General features: G+C 39.6%; 2 protein-coding genes and 1 long non-coding RNA gene across 11 annotated transcripts in view; 2 read left to right on the top strand and 1 right to left on the bottom strand.

The window, feature by feature from the left end:
• The window catches only part of HDGFL3 (HDGF like 3), a 76,805-nt gene extending 67,866 nt beyond the window's left edge, over nucleotides 1-8,939 (top strand). The window contains exon 6 of the mRNA XM_003901316.5: nucleotides 7,728-8,939. Within this exon, the coding sequence (XP_003901365.1) occupies nucleotides 7,728-7,733 (6 nt within the window). The 3' untranslated portion in view covers nucleotides 7,734-8,939. The remainder of the gene's footprint in view (nucleotides 1-7,727) is intronic.
• A 695-nt stretch (nucleotides 8,940-9,634) lies between these two features.
• Nucleotides 9,635-24,858, bottom strand: part of TM6SF1 (transmembrane 6 superfamily member 1) — a 29,539-nt gene continuing 14,315 nt past the window's right edge. For 3 of the 9 annotated variants that reach the window (XM_009210796.4, XM_009210797.4, XM_021940826.2), the window contains 6 exons: nucleotides 24,190-24,311; nucleotides 22,295-22,399; nucleotides 20,244-20,336; nucleotides 19,599-19,718; nucleotides 16,123-16,248; nucleotides 9,635-10,509 (listed from right to left, as the gene is read on the bottom strand). In XM_009210796.4, coding sequence (XP_009209060.1) covers nucleotides 10,318-10,509; nucleotides 16,123-16,248; nucleotides 19,599-19,718; nucleotides 20,244-20,336; nucleotides 22,295-22,399; nucleotides 24,190-24,311 — 758 coding nt within the window. In that variant the 3' untranslated portion in view covers nucleotides 9,635-10,317. Of the gene's footprint in view, nucleotides 10,510-16,122; nucleotides 16,249-19,585; nucleotides 19,719-20,243; nucleotides 20,337-22,294; nucleotides 22,400-24,189; nucleotides 24,312-24,858 lie in introns of all 9 variants that reach the window. The other 6 variants (XM_003901314.4, XM_031668401.1, XM_031668403.1 and 3 more) reach the window with 5 other exon arrangements.
• LOC108586785 lies at nucleotides 16,247-23,504 on the top strand. The gene is made up of 2 exons (XR_001904518.3): nucleotides 16,247-17,697; nucleotides 23,353-23,504. It is a non-coding gene; the product is annotated as an uncharacterized LOC108586785 (long non-coding RNA).

The following is a 24,858-nucleotide window of genomic DNA, read 5'->3' as shown; positions in this document are numbered from 1 at the left end:
AGCACTGTCTACATCACAAGACATTTAGTATCCGTGACCCCATGCATTAAATGCCAGTAGAACCCCAGATTTCTTAATAATAACCTAAAATGCCTACATAATTTTGCTTTCAAAACAGTGGCTTAGGACAGTATTTCCAGTTACTCCCAGTGGTTGTGAATCACTTGTCTTCAGAAAGAACCATGGACTCTGGGAGGCTGAGGTGGGCAGACCACCTGAGGTCAGGAGTTTGAGACCAGCCTGGCCAATATGGTGAAACCTTGTCTCTACTAAAAATGCAAAAATTAGCTGGGCATGGTGGTACACACCTGTAGTCCCAGGTACTCGGGAGGCTGAGACATGAGAATCGCTTGAACCTAGGAGGCAGAGGTTGCAGTGAGCCAAGATCGAGCCACTGTACTCCAACCTGGGCGACAGAGTGAGACTCCATCTCAAAAAAAAAAAAGAAAGAAAGAAGAAGAAAGGGAGAGAGAGAGGGAAAAAAAAGAGAAAGAAAAAAAAAGAGAAGAGAAACCATGGGAGCGAGTGACTGAGGTAGGGTCTTAGAAGACAGGACCTTTGGCAGAGAGGACACCAAGGAACTGAGATACCAGAATGTTAGAAAGATAATCTATGTGGATATTGAAATCACAGGAATTATGATGAATGACAGAGGGCCAGAAGTGAAATCTTTAAAGAGTAAGGAGAGTAATCCAGGGAGTCTATAGGTGATTGCAGTAAGGAGGGGAGTAGCTTACACTGAGATTCAAAACTGGGAGGCTTTTATTTTCAGGAAATGTGGGGCACAACGGAGAGAACGAATAGCTTATAAATAGTAAGGAGGAGCAAGAAAGACACCTTCTCCACCTCCAGGGCAAGTAGTAGTATAAGAGCTGTGGGAGAGAACAAAGCTACCATTTGAGAGGGTTAAAGGGAAAGAGGCAGCACTGCCCTTAGAAGAAAACAGGTTTAAAACAAGTTGTTGAGTGGAATATCTTGGAAATCCAAATTGGGAATATAGGAGTTTTGCTAATGGCTAACTGTGGTTTTCAGGGGGCCAAGTAGAAGAGATTAAAGAATGGGGTGGGGGGTTCTGTTAAGAAATAAGGCCATAAAAGGATCTGTGCAAAGCTGACTGGGGATATATGTCCAGGAAGTGATGGGTGCTCTGGAGCCCATCTTGTAGTATCCAAAGTAAGCGAGGATAAAGGGCATAATAATAAAAAGCCTGATGGTCTCAAAGCAGATGATGCATTGATGTTACGCGTATTGTAAAGGGAAAGAAGAGATTTTTACGAGGTCCCTTTTTGCTCCCAGAGGCTCTCTGAGTACTTCTTCCCTCCTGCCACTAGCAGCAGGAGGCAGAAAGGAGCAGGCACCCTTATCTAGAATACTTGGAGTTCCATTGATTCATATGGATAGAAGGTGGAAGTTACTCATCTGTGGCCAGGAGGACACCATGCACTGATTGGCTTACACCTGCTGTATTAGTTATCTATTGCCATGTAGCTGAAACCTAGTGACTTAAAGCAGCATTTATTATCTCATCTTTTCAAGACTCATCAAGAGTCCATGCAGGTGCAACTTGCTAAATCCTCTGTCTCTGGGTCTCTTGCAAAAGAAAGTGAGATACCAAAATGCAGTCCAGGTGTCAGCAGGGACTCAAATCATCTTAAGGCTCAACTGGGGATGGATCCTCTTCTAAGATCACTCAAATTGTTCCCGGCAGGATTCAGCTCCTCACAGTTGTTGGACTGGAGGCCTCAGTTCCTCATGAGTTATTTCCCAGGGGCCTCCTTTGATGCTTTGCCCCACGGATCTCACCATGAGGCAGCTCATAACATGGCAGCTGGCTTCATCAGAGTAAGCAGTAAAGTGTCAGCAAGAGAGAGTGCTGGCAAACAGAAGTCAGTCTTTTGTAACCTTCTTAGAAGTGACATTCCATTACTTTTGCTTCGTTCTGTTTATTACAAGCAAGTCACTAGGTCCAGCCCACACTCAAGGGGCAACGATTACACAAGAATGTGATGTAGAGATACTGGAGGCAGGAATCATTGGAGACTATATCAGAAGGCTACCCATCCCTAAACCAACTACTGATACAAGAGGATTAGAACTGGCTCACACCATTCAGGTTCTCCACACCCCTGGAGCTGGATTCAGGTCCCCAAATCACAAGACTACCACACAGCTATGGCATCCACCTGTAGTCCAAACTAGGGCTGAGGCGGGAGAATTGCTTGAGCCCAGGAGGGCTGCAGTGAAAGATACTAGTGGTGGGCAGCCTTGTCTGGTGCTGACGATTGCCTGGCAGTCAGTGGAGGGGAAAGTCTGAGAATCGTGCAGTATCCGTAAATTGAGACTTACAATTTCTAATTATTCCAATATATTTACTAGAGATTATTTGGAAAACAGACCCTCAAATGACAATAAAGTCTTAAATCATTTTTAAAAAAAGGCTCCACACAATTGGAGGGAGGGACAGAGGATAGAATAAACATTGGGATGATAGCTACAATGTTTACCCTATTTACCATGTGGCCATGCCTTTGTTCTTCTGACCCTGAACCAGTTCTTTCTACAATATAGTGGCTGCCCCCTTATATCTCTTCAGTGCCCCACAAGATTAAGTCTGAGTTCCTTATTCCATCATATAATGCCTTTCACAGCTGACCCCAGTTTATCTTTGCAGTCTTACCTCTCACCGTTTACTCTCATTTATTCTTGGTCTCAGGACCTCTTTAATACCATTAAAAGTTTGTTTGTTTGTTTGAGATGGAGTCTCGCTCTGTCGCGCAGACTGGAGTGCAGTAGCACAATCTTGGCTCACTGCAACCTCCGCCTCCTGGGTTCAAGCGATCCTCCTGCCTCAGCCTCCTAAGTAGCTGGGATTATAGGCACTCACCACCACGCCCGACCAATTTTGTGTTTTCCGTAGAGTTAGGATTTTGCCACGTTGGCCAAACTGGTCTCGAACTCCAGACCTCAAGTGATCTGCCTGCCTCAGCCTCCCAAAGTGCTTGGATTACAGGCGTGAGCTACTGCACCCGGCCCCGTTTAAGGGGCCTGTAATCTCAACACTATGGGAGGCCAAGGTGGGTGGATCACCTGAGGTCAGGAGTTCAGCACCAGCCTGGCCAACATGGTGAAACCCCATCTCTACTAAAAATACAAAATTAGCTAAGCGTGGTATCATGCGCCTGTAATTCCAGCTACTCAGGAAGCTGAGGGAGGAGAATCGATTAAACCTGGGAGGCAGAGGTTGCAATGAGCTGAGATTGTGCCACTGTACTCCAGCCTGGGCTACAGAGCGAGATTCCATCTCAAAAAAAAAAAAAAGTTATTGAGGGCCCCAAAGAGCTTTGTTTTTATGTGTTATTGTTAATGATATTTATTTAATTAGAAATAAAAACAAATTTTAAAAATACTTAATTCATTTAATATAATAAATCCATCACTTAAATAGCATTTAAATAGCATTTTTATGAAAATAACATTTCACAGAAAAGTTTGCAGAATGACATTTTTACATTTTTGCAAATCTTTTTGATGTCTGATTTGATAGAAGACAACTAGATCCTCATATCTATTTCTGCATTCTCTTTATTGTAATATGTAATTGTGGTTGAAGGTATATGAAGAAAATCTGTTATTATACAGATATTTAATTGAAAAATGGAGATTTGAGTATCTTAATAGTCTTGCCCTTTTTTTTAACTTCTATTTTAGGCTCAGGGGTACATGTGCAGATTTATTATAAAGGTTAACTCATGTCATGGGTGTTTGTTGTACAGATTATTTTGTTACCCTGGGTTCTAAGCCTAGTATCTAATAGTTATTTTTTCTGATCCTCTCCCTCCTCGCCTTTACCCTCAAGTAGGCCCTAGTGTCCATTGTTCCCCTTTTTGTGTCCATGAGTTCTCATCATTTAGCTTCCACTTATAAGCAAGAACGTGCAGTATCTGGTTTTCTGTTCCTGTGTTAGTTTGTTAAGGATAATGACCTCTAGCTCTATGCATATTCCCACAAAAGACACACTGTCACTCTTTTTCATGGCTGCATAGTATTCCGTGGTATGTATGTACCACTTTTTCTTTATCCAGTCTGTCATTGATGGGCATTTAGGTTGATTCCATGTCTTTACTATTGTATAGTGAGTGCTGCAATGAACATTCGCATGCATGTGTCTTTTTTTTTTTTTTTTTTTTTTTTTTTTGAGACGGAGTCTTGCTGTGTCGCCCAGGCTGGAGTGCAGTGGCTGGATCTCAGCTCACTGCAGGCTCCGCCTCCCGGGTTTACGCCATTCTCCTGCCTCAGCCTCCTGAGTAGCTGGGACTGCAGGCGCCTGCCACCTCGCCCGGTTAGTTTTTTGTATTTTTTTTAGTAGAGATGGAGTTTCACCGTGTTAGCCAGGATAGTCTCGATCTCCTGACCTCGTGATCCTCCCGTCTTGGCCTCCCAAAGTGCTGGGATTACAGGCTTGAGCCACTGCGCCCGGCCGCATGTGTCTTTATGGTAGAATGATTTATATTCATTCGGGTATATAACCAGTAATGGGATTGCTGGGTTGAATGGTAGTTCTGTTTTTAGCTCTTTGAGGAATTGCCATACTGATTTCCACAATGGTTGAACTAATTTACACTCCCACCAACAGCATATAAGCATTCCCTTTTCTCTGCAACCTTGCCAGCATCTGTTATTTTTTGACTTTTTTTTTTTTTTTTTTGAGACGGAGTCTTGCTCTGTCTCCCAGGCTGGAATGCAGTGGCTGGATCTCAGCTCACTGCAAGCTCCACCTCCTGGATTTACACCATTCTCCTGCCTCAGCCTCCCGAGTAACTGGGACTACAGGTGCCCGCCACCTCGCCCGGCTAGTTTTTTGTATTTTTTAGTAGAGACGGGGTTTCACCGTGTTAGCCAGGATGGTCTCGATCTCCTGACCTCGTGATCCGCCCGTCTCGGCCTCCCGAAGTGCTGGGATTACAGGGTTGAGCCACCGCTCCCAGCCGACTTTTTAGTAATAGCCATTGATTTGTGTGAGATGGTATGTCACTGCCGTTTTGACGCGTTTCTCTAAGGATCAGCGATACTGAGCTTTTCTTCATATGCCTGTTTGTCTAGCACTTTGAATAGCTTTCCCCCATTTAGAAAATATAGATTCTCTGAATTACTTGGGTTTTCCAAATATTAACCCATTTCAGTACAAAATATTTTTAATCACATTTTTAATATCACTACCTATCTCATCAGAAAAGTCTTTAAGTATTGGGGCCAAGTTTGGTGGCTCACACCTGTAACCCCAGCACTTTGGTAAACTGAGGCAAGAGGATAGCTTGAGGCCAGGAGTTCAAGGCTACAGTGAGCTGTGATCACACTGCTACACCCCAGCATGGGCACCAGAGCAAGACCCTGTCTCTAAAAAAAAAAAGTCTTTAAATATTGGAAAACTATCAGTCATGGAGGATTTGAAATTCTAGTTTTCACTAAACACTCAAATTTTATCATTGGCAAAAAATAGTTGTTTTTCTGGAAGTAATAGGTTACTTATTATAACGTGCCAAATTGCTGAGTCTGCAAAGCCATATTGAATATCATCATTCCTTCATATCAAAATGTTACTCCTTGAAAAGATCCTTACGGCTTCTATCGCTTCATAACTTCTGCTTATAGTGTTCTGGGTATCCATCAGCTTTGCTACCACCCTACAGCCTCTCAGTGTGCCTCACGTTTAGATACCTCCAGAGAGAATCTGATTGGATTCTCCAGCCATTATCTAATATAGGGATGCATGGCAACCAGTGCATAAGGAACCACTTGTGGCTACTTACTCAGAGGAGACTTCAGATCTAGGAGACAGTCAGAGTACCCTGTCCAGAATGTATACCATGATGAATTAGCAAGATGTAGTTTTCAATACATGGATGCAAAGTGATTATGGTATGAGAATTTTTTAATCTCAGATTTTGTAATTTGCTTTTACAAAGCACCCATTTGACAGCACCTTGTTTAAAGACCAAAAAAAAGCATGTCCTTAAAACTGTAGTCACATTCTTGGTGCTCCCTTCACTTTGTTTGGGTATTAATACTACTCTGAGACTGCCATGGGACCACCTGTTCCAAAAATATTCTTTGATGTGGATTGAGTAGTTTTTACTGTGAGTGTTCTACCAAGATAAACATAGAATTTATTGCCTTTCACAGTAATAATAAGATAACATTGTTAAAGAAGGTTTCGGCCAGGCATGGCAGCTCATGCCTGTAATCCCAGCACTTTGAGAGGTCGAGCAAGGCGGATCACGAGGTCAGGAGTTCAAGACCAGCCTGACCAACATGGTGAAACCCCATCTCTACTAAAAATACAAAATTAGCCTGGCGTGGTGGCACACACCTGTAATCCCAGCTACTCAGCAGGCTGAGGCAGGAGAATAACTTGAAACGGGGAGGGCTCACTTGCAGTGAGCCGACATCATGCCATTGTACTCCAGCCTAGGTGACAGAGCAAGACTCTGTCTCAAAAAAAAAAAAAAACAGATTTCTTTGGTTGACTAACAGTTTTTCATTGTTCTAATGGGTGTCTTCCTCCTTCACAAGGGAGGAAGATCCTCCAAAGTTTCTGTGAGTATAATCTTATAACCGGTGTTTTTGTTAAGAAATAATTAGGAGTTACCAGGCACTCCATTGTTGAAGTTCACAAATTTTAAACATTTTTTTTTTAAGATTTACTTCCTCATTTTGGTGGGTACAGAAGGCTAAAAAGTGTATTTCTGCCATCTTAGCGGGGGGATAGAAGGTTTGGCAACTCTCTCTCCTTTGTAGGTCCTGGAATCATTTATTATAATATATACCATTTAGTATACATATTGGCTGTCTGAATGGGAACATACCCATGAGCATGCACATGTGCTTACAAACATGTTCATTCATTTAGTAAAATTAAGAATGGAAGCAGGCTGTTTTTAGAAAAAAAATATTTGAGGGCTGAGTTCCCTCTTTCATTCATCTCATGAGGGTATTACTAGGGGGTTTAATATATTTGGGTTAATGATGAGGGGAAAAAAATAGCATCCTTTTGGGGAAATAGAACCAGACACAATTTAAAGTGGGACCCAAATCGAAACATAATTCTTTTATGAAACAAATGTTTTATTTTCTGTTTGTCACATGGATGCCATCTGAATTTTAAAAGAAATCTAGGCTTCCTCTTATCCTTCATGGTTTTTTTTAAAAGCAAGAAGTCAGAGACTTTGTACATCTTGATTAACTCTTATGTTTGAGCCATGTGTCACAAGTAATTAAATTATAAATATTCTAAAGAGTAATTCGTGCACACTCTAACACTCTAAGGGCTTTTTAAATTTTACACAGCTTACCTTTCTTTCTGAAGAAAGTCCTCACAAAGATAGATTATATCAGTTTCTGCATTGATGATGTATTCCAGCAATAAACATAGTCCTAGAATTGTAGAATGTGCACTGCTGCACTCTGTCCTGACAGACAGTAGACAAGGTTTATAATTTTTTTCTATGGGGCACTAAAAATACCCTAGTATTTCCTTTAACTTTTTGCACTGACAGGTCTAAAGCAAAGCCACAGAAGCTGCTTTTGCTCAGTAAGTATTGTTAATGCTGCAGTGCATATTAAAATTTCAGAAAACCCAATTATATACTGTCTAGGTGTGGATAGCTCTCATTGTTAGTATCCTAAATCATCTAAAGGCTTGTTTTCTTTCTTTTTTTTTTTTTTTACAGACCTAACTACCATAATGAATGCTGCATATTAAGAGAAACCACAAGAAGGTTATATGTTTGGTTGTCTAATATTCTTGGATTTGATATGAACCAACACATAGTCCTTGTTGTCATTGACAGAACCCCAGTTTGTATGTACATTATTCATATTCCTCTCTGTTGTGTTTTGGGGGGAAAAGACATTTTAGCCTTTTTTAAAAGTTACTGATTTAATTTCATGTTATTTGGTTGCATGAGGTTGCCCTTAACCACTAAGGATTATCAAGATTTTTGCGCAGACTTATACATGTCTAGGATCCTTTTATCAAGGCAGTTATGATCATCATTTTCCTGCCTTGACCCCACCATCACCAAACACTCAGTTAAATATAAATTAACATTTTTTAGATGACCACTCAACATAATGCTTAAGAATGGAATTTCCTCTCTTTGACAGACCCAGGAATTAATTCCTAAATACATAATGTTGGTATATTGAAGACGAAATTAAAATTGTCCTTCAGTTTTGAGGCCATGTGTAAAGTTTAACCATATTGTAAAATATCTATTCCGTATTAGAAATAGCTAGTTGACAGCTTATACTTCTCAAAATTCATATTGTTATGTACACAAACTAAGTTTCTATATGTGAAGTTAGTGAGTCTTTTTGTGTTACTCCAAAATAAAGGCAATGATTTATTTTTTCCCAGTGCCAATACAATTTTGAGCTAAGCACTCAAGGTGGATACTTCACATTTTAAAGCTGGAATCAGCAACAGCCCTATGGGAAACCAGACAAAACATTGACTTTTAAATGTAGACTTTTAAAATAAACTGTTTTCTTTTGGAACTACAATTAGAATAGTTAATATTCATCCATAAACCATTATTATGTGTACATTATTGTTGCTATTGTGATAATAGAGAATTTTATTTATTTTTATGCCAGCTTATATTGTGAGAACACATTTAGTCAGTTTGGGTTTTATCAATCCTGTTAATGCTTGTCCTTGGAACATCTTTCGCGTATTCAAGGTTTGTAGTTGAAAAGTTTACTGTAAAAAAATCAAAAACAAAAAAATGTATTGTTTTTACAGAATAAATTTATTGGAATGTGTACTGGGAGTAAGATTTGAGGTTGTAAGCAAACTAAGTTAGTGTAATTTGGCTTCATATATGTAATGTGAGGTATTAATGTAATTCATATATTAAAGCAAAAATTGTTCACAGCAAGCTGACAATAGAATCAAGTGCAGGTGAGGGTTTTTCTTTCTTTTTTTTTTAAACACTCGCTGGGTTTTAGATTATTTGAAAACACTGTAGGGGATGAAGGGGAGATGACTACATGATTTGCTTACACATGCATATTTACCAGCCCTGTGGACCCTAGATTTTGTAACTTGATATTATCCATGCATTGATTTGTATCCCATTTTCTTTTGGTTTTCTTTGTGAGAGCTAATAAAAACATGAGAAAATGTGAGCAGACCTAAAAGCCTAGGGCCATTAATGATGATGATGATGATGGCAGCTAAGGGTATGAAAGCACCAGTCCATTGATCATTCCAGGGCACAGTGAGGAGGTGGCTGTTTGTATTTTTGGTGTGTTTCTTTCATTTAGTAAATACTGATTTTCTCTAGTATATTCAACATACAATCCCAAACATGGAAAGTTCATAAAAAGATAGTAGGGATGTCAATCTAATACTTTTTCTTTAAAAGATACTTTTTAATTTTGAATATTTGAATGTATTTTTAAATTAATGAAATTTAATTAATTCATCAAAAGGCCTCTTCATTGCTCACACTGAAACATAAGGGGAATGTAGATGACGTTTTGAATTGGAATATACAACTCACAAATTTTGTTTAAAAGCAATTTTATGTGTATATATGAAATGTTTCAAATTTAATAAGATTTGTCTTCATAAGAGGCCAAAAATAATTTTATTAAAAATATACACAGAAATACAATAGAAATATTTTCAGCCACCACTAAAACAAGTGTTCATTAAGGGTAGAGATAGTTATTGATTCCTATTTAGCTATTTAAATTCACACAAAAAAATTTAGTAAAAGTAATTTTCTTAAAACAGCAGCAAATAATGAACTTTCCTTGGGAAAACATTTTTCAAACAACATTTACAAATATTCTGATGATTTGCCTTTTATATTGAAGTTAATAATGAAGCATATTCATCTTATTTGCAAAAGTTATTTCTGCAGTCTGCATTCACTGTTTTGAATTTTTTAATATGAACAGGCCATATTCTCTATATTCTCTTTTGAATAATTTCATGCTCACTACTGTTGACACTAAATTGTAATTTTTTACACTTATAATTATTTCATATGTCAAACAGAATATTGAGATGGATGATCAAGTTTATTCACAAATGATTTTGAATATATTTCTTTAAACAGACTTTCTCAAGAATTTCCATTTTGCTTCAAAAATTTACACAGTACCATATAGCTCACACATACAGTGCAGAGCAAGAATGTACATATTTTTAAGTATTCATGTATGAGAAGAGAATGAAATGGGACATAATATCAGTACCAGTATAACAAAAGTTAGTAATTTAGAAAGGAACATGAAGTAATATTTTTATTCCACTTTTTCTTCTGCCTTTGTTTTTATGAAGAACTCTGGTTTGTAGATACAACGATAGACCAAGAGCTGAGGAAGAACTCCATATGCTATGTTTAATGCTAAAAAAAGGATTTTTGCTTCTTCGGGGACTCTGTAGACATAAGCAGTTCTAGCATGAAGAGAAGCACCAATGTGAGAAAACTGAGCCTGTTGCATAAAAAAAAAAAAATGGGGTAAGCATGAAACATGTTCAGTTGGATGCACGATGAGTTCTGAATGGTTCATTCAGGCTACGTTTCTGTGCCCTCAAAACCAGTCTCACCTGCAGGCAAAATACCTTCAAACAATCCAGAGTCTTTAATGTGAGAGTCTTTCATTAAATTTAGTCTTTGATTAAATTTAGGGCCATTCTTGATATGACTGTTCAAATAAAGTAGATATTATTTCATGTAGTTTTATCATGCCAGTTGTGTTTTTAACCATCAAGTGCGCTTTACCAAACATTAGTGGCTCAATCTAATAGAAAAATCTGAATAAAATCTCAGTTTTTTTTCTGATTTGCATTCTGGAGATCCTACATAGAGACTCAGTTGTGGTTCACAAATTGAGTTCCAATAAAAATGAGGAAAGTGCAGAGTTTTTAAAAACTAAAATATTTTTAGCATAACAAACTATTGAAAGGAAAGCACTGGGGGGACCTCAGCTTCATTTATCAGTCTTTCATCTACTCCTTGGAGCAAGAGCTTCTACCCTTTCCCTATGTGTTTTTTGTTTATTCATTTATTCATGTATTTGTTTTTTCTGCAGCTTTTAAAATATTAAGGGTTGTTTGTAAGATAAGATCGTTACCAATTTGGGTGGAGGTAGAAGTACAGTTGCTCTTTGTAAAATGGCAAATGTACATGCAGGCAACCTTTTTAAATCAAATTATAATTTATTTGGAAGTATGATTTGTCAGCATTATCTGCATTTGCAAAATGGCCTCCCTCTCTACTTATATACTTGTTCAGAAAACACATTCAGAATGTGCCAACTGGTCTTTTTTGATATTTTTTGCAAGCACAGAGGAAAACCGTATTGGAAAGGGTAAAACAGACCACAGCAGGATTAAAAGCTCCTGTCAGAAAATTTCCTCAGAAGGCTTGTATCATTACAAAATGTACCCCTGGAGTCTGCATTTTCATATCTTGCTGAAATTCAAGATATACATGAATAAAGGATTGGGAATCTAAATGTATTAAGCAGTAAATTATCAGTTCATCAGGATCAAAGAGACAAAAGACTGCACTATAGAGAAGGCATAGAAGTAACAAGAATGAAGAATTAAATAATTTGCTTTAAATACATATAAGTTATTTTATATTTCTTTCCGTATGAAACCAATGTATTCTGCCGAGTGATTCACAGATAAAGGTGTTTACTCATCACTTGACTTCACCATGGCAAGAAAAGGACAAGTTTTTTTAAGTAGCGTCTTTATGAATTTTTTATCAGTGGCAAATATTTTAATGGGCTGCATTTTTACAAATTCGTGGTATATTCTGGAGACCTGTGGTACATGTTTGCTACTCTGGAAATAGAAATTAGCATGATGTATTGCCAAGGACCAACACGTGGATTGTCTACATTGTGATCCATGAGGCACCGAGAGGACTCGGCCCTCAGATACACCTCCCCTTGGTAGATGCCCAGGCAGAACCCAGCAAATGTATTTGCATCTCTGGGCTCCAAGGGCAAAAAACCTTGAGAGTAAAGGGCGCTTTCAGGGCTGCCCTGAGGAGTTGCATTCTGGACATTCTAGGAACTCTGAGCAGGAACATGGCTCCCGTACTATTTTTCCTTAGGGCCTGTTTTGAATAATAGTGTTTTTCTGAATATATAACCAAGCATTTTCTTCTGGACTAGAAGCCAAATTCGATCCCTGGTTTTCAGAAATGTGGGTTTGGTGGTTCTATCTTTATAGATACTTATACACATCACAAAATCACCAAATTTGGGGAAATGCCAACCATACTTTAAGAGAATAAAGATGAGCAGTTGTGCCTACTTGCATAGGGAAGCCTGCATAAAAAGTCAGTGATTCCTTAGGCTCTTTTCCTGCACTAACCAGTGCAGTTAATACCTCATTTTCATGAACAGCAAACTCGTGGCAACATTAAATGAATCATGGCCAGGCACAATGGCTCATGCCTATAATCCCAGCACTCTTGGAGGCCGAGGCGGGTGGATCACCTGAGGTCAGGAGTTCAGGACCACCCTGGCCAACGTAGTGAAACCCCATCTCTACTAAAACTAAAAAAAATTAGCCGGGCATGGTGGTGGGCGCCTGTAATCTCAGCTACTCAGGAGGCTGAGGCAGGAAAATTGCTTGAACCTGGGAGTGGAGGTTGCATTGAGCCAAGATTGCACCATTGCACTCCAGCCTGGGTGACAAAGCAAGACTCTGTCTTAAAAAAAAAAAAAAAAAGATTCATGTCCTTAGATTGTAAGCCCACTGGGCAGGTACTGTGTCTAATGTTTTGTGTGGCACCTATCACATTACTAGAGCTCAATAAACGTTCAACAACAATGGACTTGTGACTGTCAAAATACATAAAGGGTCTACAAAGCTTTTCTCTATTTTTGTATGTATTTTAGTAGGCCTCTTTATTCAGAATTATTAAGGCACAAACATTTTAACATTCATAATCAAAAGAGGCATTTGTATGTGAGAGAACTCTAAGGCCAGTTGTGTGCAGCTCCCAGTACTGCTCATAGTCCTAATGGATGTACTTATGGTAGCCACACTTCTAGCTGAGTGAGTACCTGACCATAGCTTTCTCCTAAGGCATAGGATGTTAAGTGTTCAGGAGGAAGTTCAGAAAAACCTCAGTCTCACCTGAGGAGGTTTCTCTTCCCAAGCACATAGCTAATAAGGGGCTGCAGGTTGTCTCCTGGGTGTTGTTCCCAGCAGCACGAGACCTCTCATGTTAGGACCTGAAGAGCTCAGCCTGAGGCTGTGCTGGGGTCAGGTGGCTCAGTGAACTCAGTGCTGCTGAATTAACAGGAGGCCCAGGATTACAGATATGAATTGTTGATCCTAGAAATTTATCCAGAATTTAGCAATGTGAGGTTGAGTCCCTAATAATTTTTCTTCTACTTCATTCTAAATCATTTTCACCTTACAGAAATAATTAAGAGATATATCTGATTTTTTTTTAAAGGATGGAGTGGCAAATGAGACAATAAGGTGAACAAAGGTTAAATTTTAAGAGCTGTTTTCTTACATGTATAGCGACAATCTGTAAAGGATAACTAAAAAAGTTAATGCTTTTTCCAGAAAGAAGAACTGAAAGAGTGTTATATGTCCATGTGAATGTTATAGGCAGAAAACTTAGGTGACCATCGGGATGACAGCCAGGGTCTTTTGCTAATACAGTATAAATAGCTAATCCAGAACTGTATTATCTTTTCTTAGAGTTTTTTGGGCAATATAGTTTATTGGTTCACAACACTGACTTTGGAACTAGACATCCAGAGTCAAATCACAACTCCACTACAAACCAGCTGTATGGCCTTGGGTGAGGTGTGGAACCCACCTCATAGGTTGTTTTGAGGGTTCAGTGAATTGATGTTTGTGATATGCTTAGACAGTGCCAAGCACTTGGGGCTATTCTGTAGACACAAATACAAAACTGAAATACCCATTCATGATCTGGTGCTTGACTCTGTAGAAAACCTGGGCCTTTGTTTTTAGATCCTCTTGACCTTTTGACCTTTTTACTGTTAAGTGTCTCCATGAAAGGATAAGCACATAAAGATATTAAATCCAGTGTTAATTTAATACTAAATAAAGATGTTTAGCAATGAATCACACCAGAAGCAAATGAAGAAAACAAGATTTGCATTAGTATCCCAACTTAGCCGTGTTCTTCCTAAACCTTTACTTTCAGATTTTTCTTAATGTCTCCATGAGGGAAAAACCGTATGAAATTTACTTCCAGGCTGAGCATGGTGGCTCATACCTGTAATCCCAGCACTTTGGGAGGCCAAGGCAGGAGGGTCACTTGAGTCCAGAAGTTTGAGACCAACCTGGGCAACATAGCAAGACCCTGTCTCAATTTAAAAATAAAATAAAATAAATTTACTTCAGTAGAGTTAACTCTTCACAACCAAATTATTCACACATAAGCTTCCATATCTCTTTGTGAGAAAAAGACATGGCATAGCACCTACATAACCAGGGAGTTAGAGAGTCTGAGGGCCGCACCTGACTGAAGTAACTGAACCTGCTTTGCTGGCTGTGGGATGGCAGGCTCCTTACCAAGCCCATGGTGAGTCTGTCCCAAAGCTTTCCCCCAGTTTCTTTGTTTTCTTAATAATTATATACAATACACATAATTTAATTAGTTTGTCTAATTTGTAACAGGTTACAACGTAAGGCATTTCTCCAAACTCTTACTGGGAATCTTCTACTAGTAATAATAGCAACAAAGAGTTTACATAGCTGTTATGTGCCAGGCACTGTTTTAAGCCCTTTACATATATTACCTCATCCAGCCCTCACAGCAATTCCATGAGAAAGCTACCGTTATTATCCTCACTTTACAGAAGAGGAAACTGAGGATCAGAGAGGTAAAGTAGCCAAGGTCATTGTGCTCATCAGCAACAGGCTAGAGTCTGAACAAGTCCACCTCCAGAGCTTATGCTTCTAACTATATGAACTCTACTGGCTCTGACTTTTTTTCATTTTCATTGATATTTTAGCAGAGAAAATGCTTCAACTGAGGAAATGCTAATAAGTGGATCTAAGCAGCCTCTAATGCCTTTCAGATTACACTTGCAGCTTTAATCCTATAGTTAGCATTTTATATGAAAAGATAACCTGGGTTATGAGTAAGTCCCCAGTGGAACTCTTTGGTCTAAAATGTGTCCTGGTTTCATTTTATTCAATCTTCTTTTACTCTTTCCTTGATCTTTTGATTTCTTAAGGCAGCAGATTTGGCAGACTCCTACATGGTCTGAAATCAAGGCCCCAGTAACTACTCACTCTTTCTTTTTTTTGAGACAGTCTCGCTCTGTCACCCAGGCTGGAGTGCAGTGGTGTGATCTCGGCTCACTGCAACCTCCACCTTGCGGGTTCAAGCGATTCTCCTGCCTCAGCCTCCCAAGTAGCTGGGATTATAGATGCCCACCACCATGCCCAGCTAATTTTTTGTATTTTTAGTAGAGATGGGATTTTGTCATGTTGGCCAGGCTGGTCTCAAACTCCTGATCTCAGGTAATCCACCTGCCTCGTCCTCCCAGAGTGCTGGGATTATAGGTGTGAGCCACCATGCCCGGCTACTACTCAGTATTTCTTGCATTGGCCTATACTGATCAAGAATGAATTCAAAGGTGTGTTTTTTTCCTTATTAAGTTGCATAGATTCTTCAGAGTTTGCTAGATGTTTCAATAAAAGTAAGTTTTAGTAAAGTTAGTGGGATCATGAATGCATAAGGCTTCTAAATAAGAATGGCAATTTTAGCAAGCAAAGATGCTGATTAACGTTACAGAAAAATGCTTTTTTTTTTTTCTTTTTTTTTTTTTTTTGGTAGTGGTGGAGAGACAGGGTCTCTCTCTGTCGCCGCCCAGGCTGGAGAGTGCAGTGATGCAATCTCGGCTCACTGCAACCTCTGCTGCCTGGATTCAAGCGATCCTCCCACCTCAGCCTTCCTATTAGCTGGGACTACAAGCACATGCCATCATGCCAGCCTAATTTTTGTATTTTTTTGTAGAGACGGGGTTTTACCATGTTACCCAGGCTGGTTTCAAACTCCTGACTGCAAGCAATCCACCCACCTTGGGCTCCCAAAGTGCTGGGATTACAGGCGTGAGCCACCATGCCTGGCTGGAGAGTTCTTTCTGTGATGAATGTGTAAGGTACTCCCATAAGATGAGACTCCATTTCATAAGCACGTACTTTTGCTAAGTGAAAAACAAATCACATAACTAATTCATTATTCTGGTCGTATACATTGTTTTGTTGCAGCATGGTTTCTAACTTTTCCTTAGTCTACACACTATAAGTAGGTAGATATTAAAGCCCAGCCAAGAGCTATGGGAATTAGACCCATAATCCTTTACTCAATCTGTCTTCACCTGCTGGGCTGGGAGAAACATCCTGACATTTACAGGATCTGGTCCTTAGCCTTAGGCTCTGGATCTGGGTATTCACCATCAAGAGGGGCTTCAGGCTGCCTTAACAAACTGGGCAATGATGGATAAGCCCCAGGGTGCCTGATGTCTGACATGAATGGGGTAATGCCCCTGCAGCTGCTAGCTGCTCTGTAGTCCACACTGCCCTTCTCAGAACCACTTGGCTGGAGTAATAAGTGCCCATCTGCAAGCTTAGCTTCACCAACAAATTAGGGTTCGTCTTACTGCTACAGGCTCACCACACCCATTTTCCTCCAAGCTATGACCTTCCTAAGCTTCCTGACTGTTGACCCTGGCCATGTGACTAGGCTTTTGTCTAGGTTTTCCTGCCATTTCCATTTGTCTCCTGAGACTTAACCAGGTCCAACATCTGGTCTCTTTAACCAGCCTGCTGGCTGATGACACTTAGTGTTCCTGCCTCAGGGACTGGTACCAGGCTGACCAAGGCACATGGCAGGTAGAGGAGGCCTGATTGTGCAGGCAAAACACAAGGTGATAGGTGTCAAACAGAACAGCTGTCAAACTGAACAGTCTAATCCTCTAAAGAAAGGGCTGGCAAGAGTGAAGTGGGTATGCGGCCTTCTGTCCTGAAGGATACAGGAGAATAAGGCACGGGAACCAGGCCAAATAAAAGCCAAGACTTATTCTGCCATCAGACCTGGGTGTTTGCCTCAGTGTTTCCCTGGGTTATTCCCTGGAGAGGCTCAGCCTAATAAAGCCCCATTTGGCCCTCAGAGTCCAACTCAGAATGTCACTGCCTTCCACCCACAAGGTTCTCCAACACCTCATAACTACGTACAGTCTTTTGTGCTGTAGGACTCTGTGCCATAGTTCATTGTTTGCATGGGGTGGGCGAGATAACACAATAAAGAAGAATATGAGGTTTGGAGTCAGGATTTCATAACCCTATTCTGCCATTTAATAACTGTAATCTAAGGCAAATAATTTCATGTGGAGGCTCCCTCATCTTTATATTGGGATTTTTTTTTCAAAGCTATTACAAAAGATAATACGATGTGTCCATTGTGCTGTTTATTATGAGGCAGGCAGGAAGACCACAGTAACCAGCCTCCCCTGCAGTTGACCTGGTGCCAGGCCTGGACCCTGAAAATATCCCACATGATCTTTGCATAAACAGGAAATGAAATTTTACTGTGTTAAGCTACGCTGAGTATTTGTTACAGCAGCAGAGCACATAGCCTATCCTTAGACAAATAGGTAAGTAAAACTTTTAACGTGGTTTGCCTGGCACAAAGTAAGGTGATGAGAGCTCAGACTAGTGTAGGAGCAGCGGAACTGGAAAAAAAAAATGGATTGGAGAATCACTGGAGTAAAACTAACTGGACCTGGTTGGGTGTGGTGGCTCACACCTGTAATCCCACCACTTTGGGAGGCTGAGGCAGGAGGATTACTTGAAGCAGGCATTTGAGAATAACCTGGGCAACAAAATAAGATCCCATCTCTTAAAAAAATTTTAAAATCAGCTGTGTGCAGTGGTCTATGTCTGTATTCCCAGCTACTCTGGAGACTGAGGCAGGAGGATTGCTTGAGCCTAGGAGTCTGAGACTGCGGTGAGCTATGACTATGCCATCACACTGCAGCCTGGGAGATGGAGCAAGACCCTGTCTCTTTTAAAAAAACAAAAAAACAAAAAACCCGGACTTAGTGGTGGTCTAGATGTAGAGGATGAGGAGTGTAAATAATTACTCCAACTTTCTGGCTTGAGTTGCTGGATGCAATTGGGCTATTTACACAGATAATGAAAAAAATGGAAGAGAAGTTGTGAGGAGGATCCGGTCCTATTTTATATATTAAATATGAGGTGCTAGTGAGGCATGCAAGTAAAAAGACTTGAGTTTGGAATACAGGAGTCTGGGAACAGTTTGGGCTGAAGGTAGAAAATTGGAAGTCATTAGCTTATAGTTGGTATTGAAAGATACAAAGATAAAGACCTAAAATATACAAATAAAGCCCAAGGACTGAGGAATCGGGTATTTAGAGGTCTGCAAAGGAAAAACAACCAGCAAAGAGCAATAAATGTTAGTTCTCTTCCTTCTTAAGCCCCTCGAGGAAAGGACAGGAACCATTGCTTCTGGATGCTACATCAACTTTTTTGATATTACTATGCTAATTTTGTAATTAAGAATTACCTCAAACTGAAAGGATTTAATGCATTGACCCCTTAAATACTATATTTTTCAACCCTGTGAATTCTAGTATGTCTTGCAATCGTAGTTATTATACCATGCATATAATTGACTGTACAAGCCTACAGTTTCTGGATGAACCTCATTTCAGTTTGAATGATTGTCTTCCTGAATAGGAAGTTACAGCATACATCTAAAAATTCTCTTTTCTTCATTAGTAATCTCAAAAACATAATTCCTTTATGTACGATTTTTGGTTTCCTATAGCATTCTTATAACTGCTTGAAAAGAACAAGACGGAGCTAAAGTTTTTAAACAATAAGTTCATTTGTTTTATTTCTAGTAAGAAAAAACAATGAAATTAATTTTCTTCCTTGTTCAGATTGATTTGTTTTGCTAATTATCTTGTAAAAATGTGCTTTATGTTATATATGAAGTTCTCCATAGATAATTTCATTTTCAGTCAAATGCAGTAAGCATTCACTGAACACCTACTCTAGGCCAAATATTTGGCAAGGTGCCAGTGGAAAAGGAATCAACTGATAGGCCCAGAACATTTTTTAAACCACTTTCCCTGGTTCTGTATAACACAGTGTAGTGGAATTCTGAAGTCTTACATTTGGATGGACATTTTGAAGGTAACAGCTCAATCTTTTTTTAGTAGCCATGGTATTCAGAGATTGTGAAACAATCCTATAAAACAATGCTGGGTGTGTAACCTTGGGCAAATCATTTAACTTCACTGGGCCTTAGTTTCCTCATCTGTGTAACTGGGTTGGCATATCTACCATATAGTTATTGTGAGATTTAAATAAAATGTACTTGCAGAAATGTCTTCCGAAGAACTGCAAAACCAAAGGTGACATGTCTAATAGCTATCTCCTACTCTAAAACACTGAGGAGAGAAGTTTTTCATATATTCAACAATGACACCTAGACCACAAGTAAACCTTCTCAACAGAATATTAGTACCTGAGCCAGACCTCCAGCATGTATCAATGTGATGTCAGGCATCCAGGAACATCCAGGAACCACTAAGCCATACAGTGCAGTCACAAAGTAAGGAACAGAATAGAACATATATGCCAGCATCTGTATAGAACAGAGAAATAATATCAGCAAATCAGCAGTTAACTTGGCCTGACTAAAAAGTACAAAAAAATAAACATTTTCATCTTTGAAAATATTAATTCCTATTTCCTATATGGGACCCATTTTTTTTACTTTTATTTTTATTTTTTTTATTTTTATTTATTTGTATGTATTTATTTTGAGATGGAGTCTTGCTCTGTCCCCCAGGCTGGGGTGCAGTGGCGCGATCTCAGCTCACTGCAACCTCCACCTCCCAGGTTCAAGCAATTATCCTGCCTCAGCCTCCTGAGTAGCTGGGATTACAGGCGTGTGCCACCATGCCCGGATAGTTGTTTGTATTTTTTCAGTAGAGATGGGATTTCACCGTGCTGGCCAGGCTGGTTTCAAACTCCTGACCACATGGTCAACCTGCCTCAGCCTCCCAAAGTGCTGGGATTACAGGTATGAGCCACCGCACCCAGCTGGAACCCATTTTTTAAAAGAAAATTAATGTTAGAAAAATCTTAGGCCTCATAACTACTTGACCTGAATTTTAGGATAAGCAGCAGGATCCTTTAGATAAGGCTCTTGAAATTGCGTATATAATCGGCAGAGCTCAGATGGGCAATCCAAAGCAATCTAAGAACAAAAATAAACTCATTATAAAAATACAATCACATCTGGTTCTTAGGTTTGCTGATAAGGCTAAATGTGCCAGGTTTAGTCACAAGCTGCTTTGCTATTTAACAAAATGTGCATTGTAGAGACTCATCAGTGATGGAAATATTTTACACATTTGTTCTAAGGAGATTAAGCAAAGGTTAATTATGGTGCAGGAAATGGTAACTAATGCCCTATTCTTGGGTACCTTTCAGATATTCAGAGTTTTAAGTATCTAGGTTTGGCTAGCCAAAGCACAGCTTGCTAAGTTACGAGTTTCACTTTTCCTGGAAATAACTAGCCCGCTATTCCCTACAGGAAGAAAAGTATATTTCTACACCAAATTCATCTTATTATGCATTACAAGATTTGAACATAGCACCTCCTGTTTCTAGTGCCTCATAGAGTATATAGCCTTTGGAGGCAGTAAAAGATAATGATTTGAAAGCAGCGTCCTCTTGCCTGAAAGTCTCTTTGGCACCTTACTAGGTCCCCTCTGAGTCACCTTCCTCCCCTCAGGCACCATTCCTCATGTCTTTGGCCATAAATGTTGTCCCACCTAGATGACATATATGAACACAGGCCAATGGCAGAGTGGTAAAAATGGCCCCAATCCAAAAGCCCTACCCACCTTGCATACACACTCACACATGCACACATTTTTCTCATGTGCACAGGGAAGGGGATATGTCTATGCAAGAATACAGGTGGGGCCCACTTTTTTTTTGTTGTTTGAACCTACAACAAACTAACCAAAGAATGGTTTCAGTGGCCCTGTGGTCCAAGCAAAGCTATGGCCTTGCCTTCTCTTGCCCATGCCCCTCCTCCTGTTAGCCAACCCAACTCTCCTCCAGAAAGTTTCTGACATTCCACAGATAAAGATAACTCTTAAAACAGCTTCTCCCCCTGAACCCAGCCTGCTGCACAGGCCCCCAGTAGCCCAAGACCCTGAAATGATAAAAGTCACCCACATGGGCTTACACTTGCCACTCTACCCTCCAACTGTTATGCACGCCAACAGACTTCGAAGAGAAATTGTCACTGAAGCTGAATATAATTAACAATATAATTTTGATTTTCCCAAATGTATTTCTACTAAGAAGAAATCATCAAACTGGGCCATTGTGAAGGATCACTGATCAATAAAAATCCTAACAGTAATCATTTACTATGTATAAGAGCCTCTACCAAGTGTTTGGTGTACATTATTTAATCTCCAAAACAATACTGTTAAGGTAGATAGTGTTATTTTACAGAGAGGAAAACAGAGTCAAAGAGTTAAGTAGTTTTTCCAAGGCCACACAGCTAGTAAATGGCCAGGATTCTAACTCCAAAGCCTGTGAGTCTTTTTCTTAACCTCTGCAGTAAAATATTAAAAAAGAGAAGATAGAAAATACGAAATGCCCACATGCCCTTAATGTATTTCAGTCACATCAATACAATACTCCAGGCCTGAGCTGAATTTACTCAACACTATTCTTATCAGTGAGACATTCCCATAACCCTACATACACGTGAATTGTTGAGCTCGTACGCCTTCTTCAACCCCATCGCCCCTATCCCAAGAACGCAGGGATGCTCCGTGCCACAGTTGTGTTGCAGTCCTAGGGTGCCATCCAAAGATATTTACATTTAAATCCGAAACATCAAAAGAATAATAGAGAGAGACTCCAATGGCTGATTTTTTAGATGCCCTAAAATGGGGAAGAAGATGCGTCTGAGTAGAGCTTGATCTAAGGACAGGAGGAGGTGACAGCAGGAGGCTGAGGTAGGGAGCAGTAGGAAGTAGGTCCGGGGCTCCAGGCTTTGATGGGAGGAATGGTTTGTTAGTTTGCTAAGAAGTCTGATGGAAAAACAAAAACATATTTCTAAGGTTTTTCCATTTGGAAATATGAGTAGTATCACAATGTTACATTATTATTATCTGTTACGCTTACCAAGCCTCTGAACAGGCAAAATCCAGTTGCCAGGAGGAGACACACGACCAACATTAAATCAAATGGTCTTCTCAGCAGGTCTTTCGCTTGGGCTTCTTGAATAACCTAAAATAGAGTTTGTACCTAAAGAGCAGGCCCAAAGTGCCAAAGAAGAATCTGAAATCTGAAACATTAAATGTCATGATGATGGATAAGAGAATTTTGAAGATTCACAATTTATATCATAAGTCATGGGCCATGGAACTTTAGGAAAATCATTTCCTTCCTCAAGTCTCAGTTTCCTTATCTGTGAAATGAAGAATTTGGGCTAAATGATCTCTCGAAGGGCCCTTATAGCTCTATGAGTCCACATTTTTTCTTGAAATGACATTTTAATGATAAGAAATTTTAAAAGCAAACCATAAACCTGCCACATCACTATTAACCATTGGTATACTTTTCCAGTAATACATGTAGTAGATATACACACACACACACGCACGCACACACACACTACATACATATATACACACACATATATCTATATTTTTCACAAAATTAGGACTTAGTATAAACAATTCTGTATTTGTTCTTTTTGCCCTCAACATCTGCCTATATTGTAAACACTTTCTTACATGACTAAAAATATTCTAAAAGTGAATACCGTATGGAAACACCACACTTCAGCCATTCTCCCACTGTTGGATATTTAGGCATTTTTTACTGTTACACTTAATGTAATGATGAACAATTTTGTATGTAAATCTTTGGTGGTATCAGTGTGATGGTTTCCTGAGGATAGGGATCTAGGAGCAGAATTATTGGGTTCCAGAATTATTCAGGTTGATAACATTGCCAAATTGCTTTGCAGAACAATTCTGAATGTATGTTCCTGTCAGCACTGTATGACAATGCTGCTTGGCCCTGGCTGTCACTGTGTTTTCACATTAAAAATGATGATAAGCAATTCTGCATGCCTCATGGCATACCTACTCTGTTGACACACTGACATGGAAACTTTAAAAGCAGTGGAGCCGGGACTAAGCGTGGACTGACTATTTGCTTTTTCTTTTTAACAGCCACCTCTTTCCTCAGAGGGATGTAAGAGAGTACCAGCTGTCAGTGTGCCAGCCTGAGTTTACATAGCAGCTGTCTAAATGTTTACACATGAAGTATTTGTCAATTAAAATGTATTTTAATGAATTTTATTGAAAACATTTTATAAAATGAATAGTCGTATTCTGATTATCTCTAGTAATTCATATTTTCATATATCAGTTTTGCTTAAAAGATCTTGCTAAATAATCTAATGCCTAGAAAAAGGAAAGAAACAGAGAAACTAGCTTAGAAATGAAGGCCTTAACAGAGTATCTGCCAGGCCAGTGTTGTTTCACCTTGACCACCCTGGCTGTGAATGGAAGGGGAGGTGTCTCAGATGTCCTGTAGCCAGTCTCCTTGGGTCTGGATCTCTGGAGTCGAGATTGTATGGCTGTGTAGACTACCTTGAGGAGCAGTATTCCTCCAGTGTCCTCTTGGGGTAGTAAATGCATAGGTGTCACAGAGGAACCCAGGTGCTCAAAATCCAGGCCATTAACAACCCTAGATGAACCACATACTATGGACTTCACTTGACACACTAATGCAGAATCTGATGGTTAGAGGCAGTGTGACCACTGGCACAGGAAGCTCCCCAAAGTATGGCCTTGCCAACAGAAGCAGATGTATTCAGACAGAAACAGACCTTCTTGCCCACATTAACTAAGATGTAAGCTAATGCTGCATAATCAAAACAGTCACACTGTTTGGATACCCCAAATGCTCCAGTCCATAGAGGCACAGTTCAATTCAGCAGCCAGTGGATACGAATGAACCCTATGAGTTTGAGAACAGGGTACATCAAAACTTAATAAAATCACCTTTGAGGGGTAATTATAATTTTCTGATGGCTGATTATAGATTCTGAAACCAGCCCAGACAGGAAGACAAGTATATGGTATGCTTAAGAAAAAAGCAGGGCAAATTCGTGTTCCATACTTCCCTATTTAAAAGAGAGAAAGAGAAAGAAGTTACCAAAAGCATATCTAACACAAGTAATATTTAGGATACCTCCCCATCTCAGGTCATCTAAAATTTTGCTATGGGCCAGACAATATTTTTAATGAGGCCAAATTAAAAAGGTCAATTTAAAATACTAGATGTATATTAACAGGCATGTCCTGCCTACAGTAATCTGCTTGAGCCCAGGAGGTCAAGGCTGCAGTAAGCTATGGCTGTACCGCTGCAACCCAGCCTGGGCAACAGAGTGAGATCCTGTCTTAAAAAAATACGTCTAGATAGATACCTATATATGTTTGTATACAGCTATCTCCCTATATATATAATATCCTGATTTCCTGCATACATTAATAAAGTACTTATAATTTCCAAGTACATTTTTGGAGTTCTCATCATGTGTCAGGAGTTACATATTTGCACACTAAATATAGCCATAAACACCATACTCACTCCCTCGAGATCCTTCTAAAAAAATAGGAATCCCTGATACTTGACTGCCAAATTGTTCAATGCACACGTCTGGAAATTGC

Source organism: Papio anubis, chromosome 7 (genome assembly GCF_008728515.1).
Source record: "Papio anubis isolate 15944 chromosome 7, Panubis1.0, whole genome shotgun sequence".
Taxonomy (NCBI): domain Eukaryota; kingdom Metazoa; phylum Chordata; class Mammalia; order Primates; family Cercopithecidae; genus Papio; species Papio anubis.
This window is presented reverse-complemented; position numbering and strand designations above follow the sequence as displayed.